We start from the raw sequence: 15,920 nt of genomic DNA, 5'->3' as shown, positions 1-15,920 counted from the left end.
CAACTTTCCTCAAGTCAATACTCAGCCTCATGTATATCTTATAAGAAGTTGAGGACCGAGATGAGTGGCTTGAAAATTTTGGTGACTGCTTGATTTGAAATTCGATACTTTTATGGGTTTGTGGTTTTTATGTTGTGTTTGATTATATAAAAGGACACAATTAGTACGTGTATTACGTGTGAAACAGAGCCCGGGACCATCCAGCTACCCGTCTGTGTACCGATCTTACATTCACAATTGTCTCTCACTGTCTTCCCCACTGTCCCTCTCTTCTTCTCCACAACCATAGTGATGCCATTTCTGCCTATCTGCTTAGTCGCCCTATAAGCTGACTTCTCTCCAGCCCAATAACCCCAGTGACTCTCAGGGCTCGCCACAAGGATTGTCCAACAAATCCCCGCACGCCAACAACCACTGGGAAACACCATTCTCTCCACCCTCTCTCCTTACAATCTGCACAAGCTCCTGATATTTCCCCGTTTTCCGCTCATATGCGTCTTCCATTATCTCCTCCCAAGGAACTGTCAGCTCCAGTATGACGGAGACCAGATCACTTCGTCAGGTCGCTTGTAGGTGGATGCTACCTTCGTTGGGAATTGCATTCTGGTCTTCAGGTCAGCTCGCATTTGCCAGTCTCCTGCCGTGCCAAGAAGTCCTCTACCCTCCAAAGTGCCGCCACTCTTCTCCCTCTCTCCTGCTCTAACAACGTTGATGAACTTGAGCCGCTTGTCCTTTGGTGGTGGTCTCTTCCTGGCTTTTTCGAAAGAGTCTGCGAGTACCGAAAGTATCTGGTCATGCCTCCATGTATACCGACCTTCAGACAATGCCACGGAACATGATGACAATATATGCTCAAAATTTGTTGGTTTTCCACAGAGCTTGCAATTTGGGTCATCAGATAAGCCCCATACTGCCAAATTTGTTGGGCTTGGTAGCACGTCATATTCTGATCTGAGGAGAAACTGCAATCTGTCTGGCTCCATCGACCATATGTCATTCCAGGTCACTTTCCGCTGCCTTGCTGCTTCCCAAATCACCCATCTTCCTTGTTTCTTAATGCTACTGCTTTTGCCATTCTTAAGTCTTCCTCCATCACTCGGACTTCCCTTTTTACTAGCTTCCTTTGCACTCCTTTGTCTGCTGTTCCCCATCAGGTTGATGTAACTGACTTTTACTAATTAACAATTCTTAATTGTCAATGAGTCCATGAATGAGTCATGGACTCATTGACAATTAAGAATGGTTAATTAGTAAAAGACATTACTGTTCCCATGGCTAGTCTCCCGTCTGCTACATTTCCCTAAATGTCTGCTTGCTTCAGGCGTAATTCTGTTTCCAGGACCTTGTCTTGAACAGACCACTTCCTGCCTGCTTCTAGATTCACCTTGGCTCCGCGAACCTTCTCATCTTTACTGTCTCTAAGTGTTAGATGTTGTCGCACTTTGGTAACCTTGTATTCTTCGACAAGAGATTATAGCAGTAATTGTAGTTTAGTCCCTATACACTGTAGAGCCCAACGCTACTAAAGCACTGTAGTATTGCTAGCCATCGGCGAAGGAATTTTGTAGTCAGGCGCTCCATAGCTTCTACCCTGGACATTGGTATGTCGTACACCTGCAAAGGCCACAAAATCCGAGGGAGTACTCCATGCTGGTTTATCCAGGTTTTGTATTTTCCTGGCAGTCCGGATCCACTTTTGTCTATTGCGTCCATCCACTGTTGTAGTTGTTCTACAGTGTTGGTTGTGTTCTAGGTGTCCCTCAGTGTGTCATCAAAATACTTCCGCAGGCATTTCACTAGCTTCTCTAAGACTGGTGGAATTATCTCCTGTCCAAGCTGGAAGTCATAGTTTGTCACCCTTCCTTTCTTCAGCACCAGACTTCTCGACTTTGATGGTTTGATTTACATCCTAGCCCAACTGATAAGCTCTTCTATTTCTTTGAGCGTCCATTTTGCTTCGATTGCGGTCTTAGTACTGATCGCCATGTCATCCATGACTGCACGCATTGGTGGTTGGCGTATGCCTGCTCTCATCCATGGGCCTCTACTCATTTTGTCTGCTGATTTCACCAGTAGGTTCATAGCTGCTAAAAATAGTATGACTGAGATAGTACAGCCAGTAACTATGCCAACTTCTAGTCGTTGCCATGATGTTGTGTAATCTCCAAAGGAGAATCTCATCTCCAGTCTGTTGACGTATTCCTCCGTAATCCGTAATCATGTTCATCTCAGTCCTTGGGTGGTTGGTAGTCGTATCTGTATAACCCCCCTGGTTAGATCGCTCATCCTCCCCCACTCTCGTGCGACCTCGGGGGTATCTTAGTAATAGTATGTATCTCACTATCTGTCAATAGCGGATATATAAAGTCTGCTTTAAAACACAACTTTAATATTTTCTGTATTTCTATACTGTTTTAGGAGTTCATACAAAACCACCTAAGATGCGGTTTCAGCAATTTGGAAATTTGGGTCATGCAGACCAATCGAGTTCTTTATGCTTGACATAACACATTATTCAATTATATGCTAATAAAATAAGTGCAAGTTCTTCGCGACATTACTATTTGATTAAAATTTCTCTATCTACAATAATCAGAAACACCTTTAAAATTTGTACTCAAACCAATATCTATTTATATGCAGGTTTGAAAATAAAAATCCTATGGTACTCAGTTAAGTCCCGAAAATGCTACTTTTATTTTGTTTAACTCTGGACCAAAACACATAATTTCGGATTTTTTTAACGATGCACATCATTTAGCATAGAGAAATTAATTCTGGACAGCAATTTAATCCCTATATTGTAAAGTATTTAGTGAACGCCGCCATCTGCTACATCTAGTGATGGTCTTAGCGTAAAACTACGTAAGATCTGCTCGTTAATTTCACCCCCAACAAAGGAGCAGTCAGGCAGGCGGGACAAAGAGGAGAACGGTAAGATCGGATTCTACTGAGGGGAAAAGTTAAATGTAAAAAAAAAAAATCAAACCAATGTACGATATCTAATATACATGATTCTGAAAATCACAAATTTTTATCATCTGATATGCAAAATTAACAACTGATTATTCTTCAAAACAGGACAATACAAACTCATATTAGCTAGTATATGAAAAGAGGATTCCAATAGATTTATCCTAGATTTCCGGGACATAATTATAGTTTATGGTAATATAGTTGTTGTCGTGGAAATTCTTACCTCTGTATATCTCATTTCTTTTTTATCAGCATAAAAAAGGCGTCCGGTAATATCAAATACTGAAGAAAGAGGCACATTCAAAGATAATAAAATTCTTTACTATAATCTGTTTTCTTTTAAGAAACACAAAGGACGAAAAATGGATTTCAAAATCGAATCTGTTGCAAAAATATCAGATTAAGTGTGTCAAAAATGAGAAATTCGTTGTTTAAATTTTTATTCCTTGCTAAATTTCTATATATTCCTTTTCGTTCTGTTTGAAAAGTACGTTCAATCACCTTGATTTGCTCCCGAATGAATCACTCTATTTTGTCTTCAGTCGCATTATTTAGAGTTTGCAGTTTTAATGTGGTTCTCTTAATATCATATACGATGTTCTTTCATATTTCGTTGTTATTTTGTGCTTTCGAGGTTTTCTGTGTTATTTTGTTTGTTTGTTTGGTGTTTTTTAGTGATCAATTAGCTTAAATAGGAGCACGGAATGCGAGACGACATTCCATCATTGTTATCATTCGGCAACCCTCGGCTGATTCCCTCGCCAACATCGTTAGGTAATTACGAAACAGCCAAGCTATGTCGGGATATGTTGAATTGACCATCCATATTAAGAAGATACGGCTGTTCTTTCTATTTTCGCAATGATCGTTTAGTAACAATCGTTTAGTCATTTGTGCACGCACAGTATGAATTGATTAAAAATGGTTTGAATATTAAAACGTAATTTTTAATGGTTCATTAGGCTATGAAGGTGACGTTAGCAAATCATAATCATGTGAATTATCCAAATTGATTATGTACACTTTCCTTTTTCTTACTGTTTATTTAATATGTATATGTTCATATGTATAACCTATGAGACATTTGTCTCTCGGAATAAAGAACTTGAACTTGAATCCACAATATTTTAGCTGTAATTAAATCATTTTATTGTATACAAGCTTTTCAACAAGGTACATTATAGCAACATTATTTTAGCCAAAAGGCGGTTACATGATGTCCGAGGATTCAAACTTGCTAAAATTGGTATGAATTCAACCGACATAGGGGTCATTACCCTTGAGAAATAATGCACAGTTCAGACTAAGATCAGATGATCAAGGAAGAACGATCAGATGTTCACGAAGTATCTGTAATTTAGAACTTTATTCGATCCCAGCTAGCCCAGAGCAGCCACCATTTACAATGAACATGTAGAAATATAGGATAAACCAAGGACACGCTGTCAGCATTTGACCGGGGAACATTTTTATGAGGGGTGGATGGTCGTTTATGAGGGGTGGATGGTCGCGGCAATTTTTAGACTATGTTTATCTTCATTAAAAAAAGATATTTCCTTAAATAAATTCTTTTAAAAGATGTTGGGTTTTTTTTAACCCGGTCTCCTATAAATTGTACATTCGAAGCAAACAAACGAAGAACATTCCTATAAATGGGAGATTACTCCACAATCATTGCTTAATTAAAATCCCACAATATTTGTAAGTCACTAATAAATTCATGGCTCCTCTCTCATAGCACGATGCAGTATGGATTCTTAGTTATTAATTAGAATTAAGTGAAATGATCACATAGTGACAACCGAATCTTTTGATTGACAAAAAATATAATAATTCAGGTGAACTTTATCTTTGAGTCCCCTCATAAATGGTAGCGTTCCTAACTGAGGGATTTACCTTTCAACAGAAATCAATTTCGACCATTTTCCCCCCTCACAGTGGAACTTTAAATTATGTGAAGTCCCAGTCAACGTTAGACACAAAGACAATACATATTCAATGGATTGTATAGAAAGATATATCGAATTTACAGGAGAAAATAGCCATATGCTTTCGGCAATTTAAATATAAGTTCGTGTTATGTGAATATATATTAAACATGCTAAATTATAGATTTTTTACTGAACAAATTCGAAAATGGAGGAAGGATAAGGTAGGCTCTCTCTCTCTCTCTCTCTCTCTCTCTCTCTCTCTCTCTCACACACACACACACACACACACACACACACACACACACAGGATATGTTTATCTACAATAGACGTTTATGCGGTTATATGGCATGTCAAACGTTGCAATATTCGATCTTTTCCATTTGTATTGTATAAATATTCATTTGTATTGTACGATTTTCTTTTAATATTCTAAATTTTTCCATTTGTATTGTATACTAGTAATTTTTGCTTGTATTCTATTCTATTTATACACTCCTAATGAAAAATTATAAAATACAACTGAACATTATAGAATACAATAAAAAAAATTATAGAATACAAATAGAAAATCTCTCTCTCTCTCTCATATGAATACATAAATTTATAGTGACGTTCTTTGCCATTTGGTCATTTTATTTTGACAAGCACATGATGGCACTGTTATATAGATGTAAAATTCTACAAACGTATATACATTAATTATTCATTGTTAGCAAAATTGCTTTTATGATTGAAATTATGTGGTTGTATTCAGCGACAAAGGCAATTATTATTGTACTTCCCATAAACTGGACATCCTTTCCTGTGCGTGGACATAGATATAATAGAAATATATACATTTCTTCTGTATACTAACTGCAAAAAAAGTTTGCAATTCCGTTGGTAAATATGTAGATCATTTTTATGTACAGCTGTCGCTATCAAAACCAGAGCTTCATTAAGTCTCATTATAAGAGCCATCAATTTCAGCAGTTTCGCCGTACTTGTTGAATGTGCTTAGTTCAACAAAAATTAAGAACTCTTTTAGACGTAAAATTTGTTGGTCTGTAGTGTAGCTGAGCTAATACATAACACAATTCGATATCGATATGATAAACAGAGCCCATTAATGTCATGACAATTCATGACCATTCGCTTCATGTGTCCTATAGACGAGTGTCTTACGGTGCTTCTAAAATTGTTATTTTTCGTTAATTAGAAACAAAATATAACCTTACATTTAAACGACCCATATTAATAAAGTAAATATATTTGACCAAAATCTACAAAAATATGAATTATCAACTTCTCATGAAAATACACATTTTTTTTATAGATTTTACAACACGGTTTAGTTAAAACAATATTGGTATCATACATTTACATTTTAGAAAAAAAAATGCATAAAATGATTTAAAGATAAGGTTTATGTTAATCTCGCGAGTGAAGTTTTTAAGTACAATACGTTGTGTATATTCAAATGCACTTTTCCAACGTATGAACATCAGACCAAATCATATACGGTACACTGTTGTTAATATACGTCTAAACCACTGAACTGACTAAGCCTGACATGCAATGGCAATTTGATTTTTAAAAGTTTGTTTTAAAATCAAAAGTGCACCAATAAAATTTGTTGCATCCAGTACAATCGTAAATCACACAGCGTACATCGGTACCCCAGCTATCTCTAATTGTAATATTAACTAAATGATATTAGTTACTAACTATGACATAATAACTAAAAACCTTTATTGGCGATACACAACTGATGAAGAGGGGTGGGGTGAGGTGTGTCCGACCATTGGGTCCAAATATTATGATTGCACTTTTATGTCTCATCATATAACTTTAAAGGGTTTTATTTTTATTTGAATGACAGATCGAATTGTTCTGATAAATATAGGTTTGATTGTATGTATCATACATGTATTTCACTTTTAATTTTCTAAATTTCATAAAATCGCATTCAATGATCTGTGAGTAAAATGTGTAAAATGTAAGCTTGTTTTAATTGACTTTTATAGCCTGAATCAACATGAAACGACATAAATGATATGTAAATATTGTTAATAAGTTTGAAACTTGCTTGCTGTATCAGTTTGAATATACTAATATATGAATTAAAGTCGGGATGGTAGAATGTGGTTCTTTATCTCTTAAGAAGAATTATACGCATGCGGTTTTATTGAGAATCCCAGAATGCAAAATAAAAACCCGACGACAACGAATATGAGTGAGCTGATATCAAATCGACGCGTATAATTAAGTAAAGATATATTTCGTCGACAATTTTTTTTTTTAATTACACAAAGTATATCAATATTGTCTTCAGTCATATTTACGACATACTTAATTTTTTTGTCATTCTTAATTACTCTCTTTATAAAACGATCTTATTATTCAATATTCATAAAAAAGAACATAATGCGAGTACAGCCATTATTTTTCCGTAGGTGACATGCGCGGGCCAGTATAACAGCCCTATTGTCAGAATGTAAGTTATGTCTCTATACTGAGAACTACTGCCGCGGGCGCACCAATACATCACTACCAGCCAACGGAATTGTCTAAGAATCGCCGTGTGCCTTACCGTGGGGATTAGTATGGCCAGGACCCAGGGATCTAAGTAGTGGGGGTGCTGCTGCATGTTGTTACCACCCCATCTCAGGGGGAGTACCAATTGTGTCAGGATATTTCCTGTGTGACGATGGATCTTGTAATATACGCTTGACCTCTCAATCAACAGGTTGGATTTTGATTTGTCTTTTAACCTTACATTGATTAATTTGTAATTTATAAATGATTTGAATTCACGTGTTTTTATACCTTTTCATGAACTGCATGATCGCTAACAATTTATACAAACTTATACAAACGCCGTTTCTTATTGATTAATAAAAAATGCTACTTATAAGTGTCAGTAGAGGATGTCAAATCTAAATCATATTTAATTTCGACTGGTAATCATCCACCTAAATCTGTGAAGAAAATTATTGATCATATACATGTTTATCAGTTTAAATATAATAATAAAACGCATTGTGAATAGTATGTCACTAATGATATTTTCTGACGAAGACGGGTTAAAAATTACCAAAATACAAACATATGAACATCTTAAATTACGTCGTTTTATACGCAAATTTGGTGTCTTAAATTCATAGTGCTGCTTCACGATTATTAACATACTGTAACGGGGTCGGCACATCAGCATACTTCGCAATCAAATGTGTCATGAGCAAACTTGGTGACCAGAAATAAAACTAAACACGCGGAAAGCTGTCTGAACGCACAAAACCGGAAATGTTGGTTCTGATAAACATGAAAAAATATGTTAAATTCTGACAACGCATTTTACATCTTATTCTGCAATGTAACTCGAGAATTGTTACCTCTTGGAGAAAAGGGCCGGGACTTGTGTAGAAAAAAAAAACCCCACAGTAAGTACCTCGTAGGAAAAATAGCCCTTACGATGTACTAACCTTTTAATGAGGCTAGGTGGTCAATGAAATACCAACAGATCTACTCTTTACAAGCTATGTGTTTATAACTCTCCTATATCTTTATATAGAACTCTTCTTCTTAAGTAGATCCAAAGAGTCTAAAAATGGCAAAGACCATCGAGTCCCTTGTAAATGAATTAGACCCTTGTACCCCCTTGGTGTACGATGGCAATACAATGTAAAGAAGATCATTACCCATGCCCGTACAACACCAAGAAAGAGTGGGGAATGCACCACATCACTTCATGGCGGACTCTGTATAAATCTCCCTTTTTATTGCTCGCATCGTTTCTGCAAATTGACATTCGCTAAATCTTGAAATAGTAAAGCGACGAACGAATCCGCAAATATTTTATACGACTCAAAAAATATAACATCTGACGCAGTGGTAATAAAACGTACATTAATAAAAATAATATTTATGATATTAAAATGATACAGTACAATAGGCATGGCTAAGCTGCACAGCATTGAAATATTACAGAAGTAGCGGCACGTGTACTTTGTAAACGTAGTAACTCAATCCGCTGTCTTATTAAATAGACTGAAACGTTTCATTTTTCCGTTGAAAAACGACTTCCAATAAATCAGTAACATCCATGCCGTGTCTTATGATAAATAAAAAGGTTTCCTACGTAACTGTATAAAAGCAGTTTGCTCTCTATCGTGAACCTCGGGGATCAGATTCAGTGCTGTCCATTCAGTGCCATTGTCCTTGATAAAACATGTGACTCCTGTCTTTATTCTGTACCAAACATTAATCATTATTCTCCAGAATTAAAGTAATTATCTTTTTCTTTTCTTCTTTATACAACAAACACAGATGTCTACAATGTTGCTTATTCTATCGCCTTTGTGCTAAGAAGTTAAATTAAAAAATCGATGTCGATTTAGTTTACGGAACGAATGCCGGAACATAATTAATTTGGTCCGATTTTGCATGCAATATTACAGAGATATGCCTTGTTGGTTAATAAAACAAAACATCTATTTTAGAAATGCAGAATACATCAATAATTTATGATACAGGCACTGAGGTGAACAGTACGCGCATTCAAGACTTTTCTGCCGTAACTTCTGTTGCTGAGTAGCGTCAGGCGCGGATCCAAAATTTGATTTTGAACAAATCATGGTTTTTTTTCGCAAGTCATCTGTATTTTGACCATTCGATTACAGTGAATTTGAAATATGCCAAATATTCTCGAAGTGTTTGAATAGCACTTCTAAGACTAAGACTACTAAACTCTCCGATCAAAGACCAACAGAAAGTATGACTTTCGCTGTCTTCCGTGCGGTATATATTTGTTCGAATTACTTGTTATAAATTCATACAAAAGCCGTGACCTAAATTCCACAGAAACTGAACAAATCTCGGAAAAGTCTCGTTACCTTTTATTCGAACACCTCCAAACACATTCGCACTGGTGAAATCAACAACCCCATACGTTGAAGGCGACTACCCCCGCGTGAGCGGTTGTATACGGTAAAGTCTGACACCTCATATATTCGCGCAAGAACTTTTTCCTTTTCTCTACTCTGTTACCCGAAAAGGCGAACAATCCAAAAAACAATAAGTATAAACATTAACAAAGTGAAATTCATTTGATATATAAAAAGTTAAACATGATCTTTATTTACTTGAGACCTGTATCCAAAGCAGAAAAAAATTGCCTTATATCGACCATTTGATCTTTTGACCGATGGAGTGATCGTACAAAGCATTCATATAAACTCAATATTCTTTTTTTATTTGATAGCAATTGGAACAAGAAAAAAATGTGGAGCTCTTGCAAGAGGTAAGTGATCTAAGTTCAAGAGTGTTACAGCTGAAAGTTTCTGCCAAAGTCCTTGAACTAGGCTGTAGCAATGCCTGGGACACACGATAGCTTGTAACAGACGACAATATATAGCTATACAATAAACAAACGGACGATAGCATATATTAGACAACGTAGACACTGAATTAAAATCATCCTGTAGACAGAGTTGGGGTCAATTACTTTGAAAAGTAATTAATTACTTTCAAATACATTGACAATTTTATCAATTACTTGCAATTACAATTACATTGATTTTTTAAAATGTAATTAATTACTCTCAATTACTTTGATAAATGTAATTAATTACATTTCAAATACTTTAGTTTTATTTCTTTAAATCTTGAGAACTTATACATATATTAACAGCATTAAGATATACAGAGCTTTATGTATGGTTATGTTTTTAAAGGTTGTATACTTCAGTTCAGATCAGATTTCTTGAAAATTTCTAGAAAAAACTTCTTTTACATTAAATTCATTAAGTACCATTGAGTTCATTTTTGGTTCTGAAAAATATTTTCTCTATAGTGAATTAATTTTTAATCACATATTAAAACTATGTTTTTTCAGAAAGTACAACTTTCGACAGTACAGCATATCAGTATATAAATAATAATTACTATAATTCACAAGAATGAGATATTTTGACACCCTTAAGTCTAAAATCAATGGGGATTCTTGGGTATTAGAGGAGTTCACACCTCCACAAAGTTAGATCTTTACCTATTGCCCTGGGCAGTGTGTTATGCTGTATAAACATATGAAACATTATGGGACATTTAATTATTGTATAAACAAAAGTCCATGCCAAACATGTATAAAATCTATTTATCATTATAAGACACCTTTTTTATATTTTAAACTTGGAAAAAAAGTAATTGAGATGTAATTGAAAAGTAATTGAAAATACACAATAATTTTGGAATGTATTTCAATACATTCAATTACTTGTAATTGAAGACAGACTCAATTACAAATTACTTTCAATTACTTTGAAAAATGTAATTAATTACACTCAATTACAAATACTTTTTTCAATTACCCCATCCCTGCCTGTAGACACTGAGATAAATGATCCTGTAGATAATGCTTGTATCCTGTAAAAAGTATACGCATGGCAGGAGCTTTGTTTGATTAATGTTTTAGAAAAGTAAGTATATTACTACAATAATGATGTTAAATGTATTTTACTAAAATCATTGTATGATTATATTATCAAAGCTAGAAGTACGTGCCATTTTAAGACTTTATGGACCACCTTCGAAAAAAGAGCTCAGTACAAGATGAAGTAAAACACTATTATTTTAGAGCTATTTAACCTGGAATTTTTCTTCACCAAACGTAAATATTATTTCTTAGCTTCAAAAATCCCTTTTAAGATTTAAGTTCGATCTGATGGGTACTTTGTTGACCATCTAGCCTTCAAAAAGTTTTGATCAAGTTATATGTTTATTTCATACTTCAATTTTCTTGAACATATATAGTTGATCGAGATGTTTTATTAGGAGAATTTACTTGAGTTGCTTTTTCTTTTCAGATATTTTGTGGTATTGGTCATGATAATGGTGCTCTATACATTCTCCGTAATTTTGAGAACGAGTGTGCGTCCCGACGATGGCCTTCAAGGTTTATACAAGGAATTAGACTTTCGGTCATCGCTATTGGAAAGGAAGGTATCCGCCCCTAAATGCAGCAAGAAAACTAACGTGGCCTTTCTCAAGGTTCACAAGGCGGGCAGCACGACTGTCATGAACATCTTTATCCGATTTGCCCTCAGAAATGACCTCAACATGGTGTTACCTCGTCGCAGCAATGGCTCAGGGTTCAACTACCTTGGGTACGGAAAAACAATCGACCGCAAAAATATCATCCCGCTTCCGGGAAACGAAACGTACAACATCCTCTGTAATCACGTGGTGTATAATAAGGAGGCGTTCGATTCTGTCATGCCTAGTGACTCTGTGTATGTGGCTATAATGAGGGAGCCCAAGTCTCACTTTATTTCAGCTGCCTCTTACTACGGGTTTATCCCAGTCCTTAAAAAAGTATTTCCTGAATTAAGAAATGCAAGTGCAGGGATATTATTGGATCGCTTTTTACGTGAGTTTTCCAGAAGAGGGGACAATGCAAATCGCGGCCTGGCGTATGTTAACAACCGCCAGTCGTTTGACTTTGGAATTCCACAAACAATGTTCAGAAATAAACTTGATATCAGCTCGTATATCCAAAAACTAGACAGGGAGTTCCCTCTCGTAATGATAATGGAATATTTTGACGAGTCTCTAGTGTTGATGAAGAGGTTGCTGTGTTGGGATTTACAAGAAATCTTATATGTGCCTCTTAATATTAATAAGGGCAAAAAGAAAAACCCTGTGCAACTACCAGAAAGCTCGGAGAAATTTCTCCACTTTTTTGACTATGCAGACTTTCAGATGTACGATCATTTTCAGAAACGTTTTAAAGATCAAGTGAAATTACAGGGACCCGACTTTCATGACGAAGTAAACACTTTCAAAGACATAAAAGACCAAGTGACAAAATTCTGTCAGAGTAAACCCCTCTCTAACCGCTCTCTAACTGTGGGGCCTACCAAATGGAATTCCAAGTATAACTTGACGTCGGAAGACTGCAAAGAAATGATGTTACCGGAACTACAAATGATGCGCATGCTTATTGACTCGGCTAACGCCCGTTACTCAGACTGGTTAAGAGTTCAAGCGTTGAACAGTTCTCCTCGATAGTGATTGGTTGTGCTGCTGTGAGGGCTTATTGGTATGACGGAACATCATATTATTGTTAAACCGTGAATACCCGTCAAAGTCAATAAGAGTGGGCAATTGAAGAAAAACAATATTTGAAAAAAAACCCACGTATGTTAGCATTGGGGGATCCAGAGGGAGGGGGGGGGGGTTCCGGGGGTCGGAACCCCCCCCCCTTTCTCCAGGACATATGATTTTTTTTAAAAACGTTTAATGCCTAATTTAATGTCAATTTTTCCATTTTATAATAGAAATACTGTAATTATCTCAAATAAATGCTTTTAAAATTGCTTATTGAAGGAATTTTGTACTGCGTCCCAAAATTTTGTTCTTATATGAAAAAAACCAATCGATTTTTTTTCGAAATAAAGTATATAAGCTGTATCGCTAAAACACATATTTATAATAACATCTACAATGTATTTTCTTATCTATTTCTGTTTAAAAAGAATGATTATAGTTCATACAGTTTTGAACTGACAAACCATCGAGTAAAACGACGTTCAAGTACGCATTCGTTTTACTTTAAAAAGCCGCTTTCAAATGTATTGTTTAGTTAATTTACTAAAGTAATAATTAATAATACACGAGTTTTACTTCTTTTCATACGAAAAATACAAAGAAACTTACATGACCCGCTTATGCGCGTTATGCTATTTCTCTGGAATGCTAGACACCTTCATACCCACATGAAACACAAAAGAAAGCATTTTTTGTTCTGTTTCCAAGAATCGGAAATTCTGTTACAAAAATACCGTGTAAAGGGTTTATATGTCAACCATTATGAAAATGCCCACCTTTTTAAAACTTTTCTAAATATGATCGCATCTGTACTAGTCCAGGTGATGTAGCGCACCCTTAACAGAGGTCACATCAAGTTCCGGGACGACAATTACTTTTTCCATTGTATTACACACGTACCATTTATTCAGCATATAAATTATTCCCATTCTTTTGTCATATCCTATCATTTATACTTTTATTTAAGAAGGCAATCGATAGAAACCAGAATCGACAAATAGTTCAGAATTTAAAAACATCAAAGACATAAAAAAAATTACCAAAATATCCATTTTTATAATAGTTTGTCGTAATTAGTCTGAGTGTTTTGTTTCTTAGTGTTTCTTTTCTATCAAGCATAGACGCACTTTATCATTGCTGGAGACCTGGGTTTCTTGAGGCTAGATATTACGCAAATCTTCCTTACCTAAACCAAAACGACAAAACGTTCAATAATGCAGTGCACTCTGATGATGAAATAGATGGGAAATAGATAGTGATGAGATAAATGTTGTATACGCACGGAAAACGGTCAAAAAGTCATTGTTTATTGACAAATGATGAATTTTGCACATATTGGTTTTCATAAAATGGAACCCCCATTTTCAAAATTGCTGGATCCGCCTCTGGTTAGTACATTTCACTTCAAGTCGACAAAGAGAAGGATTGTTGTAAAATATTTATTGTTCTGCAAAAATGGTTTTAAGCAAATTACGATTGTTTTAATTTGGGTAAACATCAATAAAACTGGTTCAGAGAAGGCAGAACGTTTTTGTCAACAATTAAAAATACTTGCCAGTTTTTTAAACAAATTCATTTTTTCATTATTTACATGTATTTAACATTAATAAAGCATTTAAAGAAATAAATAGAAGATGGTTTAAAAGATAACATGTTCAGTAATGGTCCGAGTTGAAAGGTTTTCTGATTGACGAGTAAGTGTTGTTTTACAGCTAGGTTTTCGGTATTTAAGGGACTTGGACACGATTTGACCTAAATTTTTCAAATCTTATTTTTCCATTTTCAATGTTCATACTGATAAATATAGAAGTTAATAATGCTATGTCAAAATTTGAAAGTCAAATATCAAATTATAAGCAAGATACAGAGTTCATAATTCTTTGTTTTGTAAACAAAGCTCAATATTGTCATTTTTTACATATGTGTTGTATTGGCGTAAGTTTCAATCAAATGTTTCTTTCTTTTGTTGATAATAGTATTTATGAAGATAATGAATTAGTTTAAATTGTTTTTTACATGTCATTTTGTCTAAAAAATGATAATTTTCTACATTACATTTTTTGTAAACAACTATAAGACTCGATCTTTGTTTACATAACAACCAATTCTTACCTCTGTATCTTGACTTTAACATTAAATATTTTGGTCAATCATTTAAAATGCATCAGTTAACCATTTTATACGTAACAAATAAAAATAAAATTTTTGATCTTAAATTGTGACCAAGTCCCTTTAAGTGATACCTATGTTTGTATTAGAAACAAATAATTATCTACATTTTAATGGCAAAAAAAGATATAAAAATTGTTTATTTTTTTGTTCAATAAAATAAATATAAACAGACAAACAAAGTGATTGCCTGATAAAAAATCGAAGCACACATTTACATGTCGATGTATAATATTTCTAATATCACGTACAACGTTTCTATTCAAGATTGATCTGGTGACATGTTTATGTTGAACAAAACTTGATCATTTTAAACCTTGCTGATCGTAAACTGTAAGACAAAGAATAATGCAAATTGAATCTATCTAGATGATAGATGGACTCTGAATTTTGTTTTATTTGCATTAAATCAAGGATAACAACAGTAACATATTTGTTTCGTACTGGATTTTTATAGCTTTTTCATATTTTCATATACATGTATTTCATTTTAATTTTTTGGGCAATTTAGCTGCATCAATATTTTACATACAGGAAAAAACAACAACATTAAATTGCAAGTAGTCTAAAAACGAATAGCTAAATAATGAAAAATAATTAAAATGCTGCTGAATTTTTATTAGTATTACTTTGAATCTAAGTCACAGCTGGCAAGTATTCACTAGAAATAATGCCCAAGTACATCCATGCATGTTATTCAGTATCGCTACAGGTAACAGAGATTTCAGACTTTCATAATATACTAACAGGTATATTAT

General features: G+C 34.6%; 2 protein-coding genes across 2 annotated transcripts; one reads left to right on the top strand and one right to left on the bottom strand.

The window, feature by feature from the left end:
- Positions 1 to 524: 524 nt before the first annotated feature.
- LOC128156311 (uncharacterized) lies at positions 525 to 1,151 on the bottom strand. Its single transcript, XM_052818400.1, has one exon. The coding sequence runs from the start codon at positions 1,149 to 1,151 to the stop codon at positions 525 to 527; it is 627 nt and encodes a 208-aa protein (XP_052674360.1).
- A 3,868-nt stretch (positions 1,152 to 5,019) lies between these two features.
- Positions 5,020 to 14,817, top strand: LOC128156921 (galactosylceramide sulfotransferase-like). The gene is made up of 4 exons (XM_052819253.1): positions 5,020 to 5,128; positions 7,344 to 7,636; positions 10,151 to 10,189; positions 11,751 to 14,817. Exons 3-4 carry the CDS (start codon positions 10,170 to 10,172, stop codon positions 12,952 to 12,954), a joined length of 1,224 nt encoding a protein of 407 aa, XP_052675213.1. The 5' UTR covers positions 5,020 to 5,128; positions 7,344 to 7,636; positions 10,151 to 10,169; the 3' UTR covers positions 12,955 to 14,817.
- The last annotated feature ends 1,103 nt before the right edge of the window (positions 14,818 to 15,920 follow it).

This window comes from Crassostrea angulata, chromosome 7 (assembly GCF_025612915.1).
Source record: "Crassostrea angulata isolate pt1a10 chromosome 7, ASM2561291v2, whole genome shotgun sequence".
Taxonomy (NCBI): Eukaryota; Metazoa; Mollusca; class Bivalvia; order Ostreida; family Ostreidae; genus Magallana; species Magallana angulata.
The sequence above is the reverse complement of the archived record's forward strand: the minus strand, read 5'-3'. Positions and strand labels throughout refer to the sequence as shown.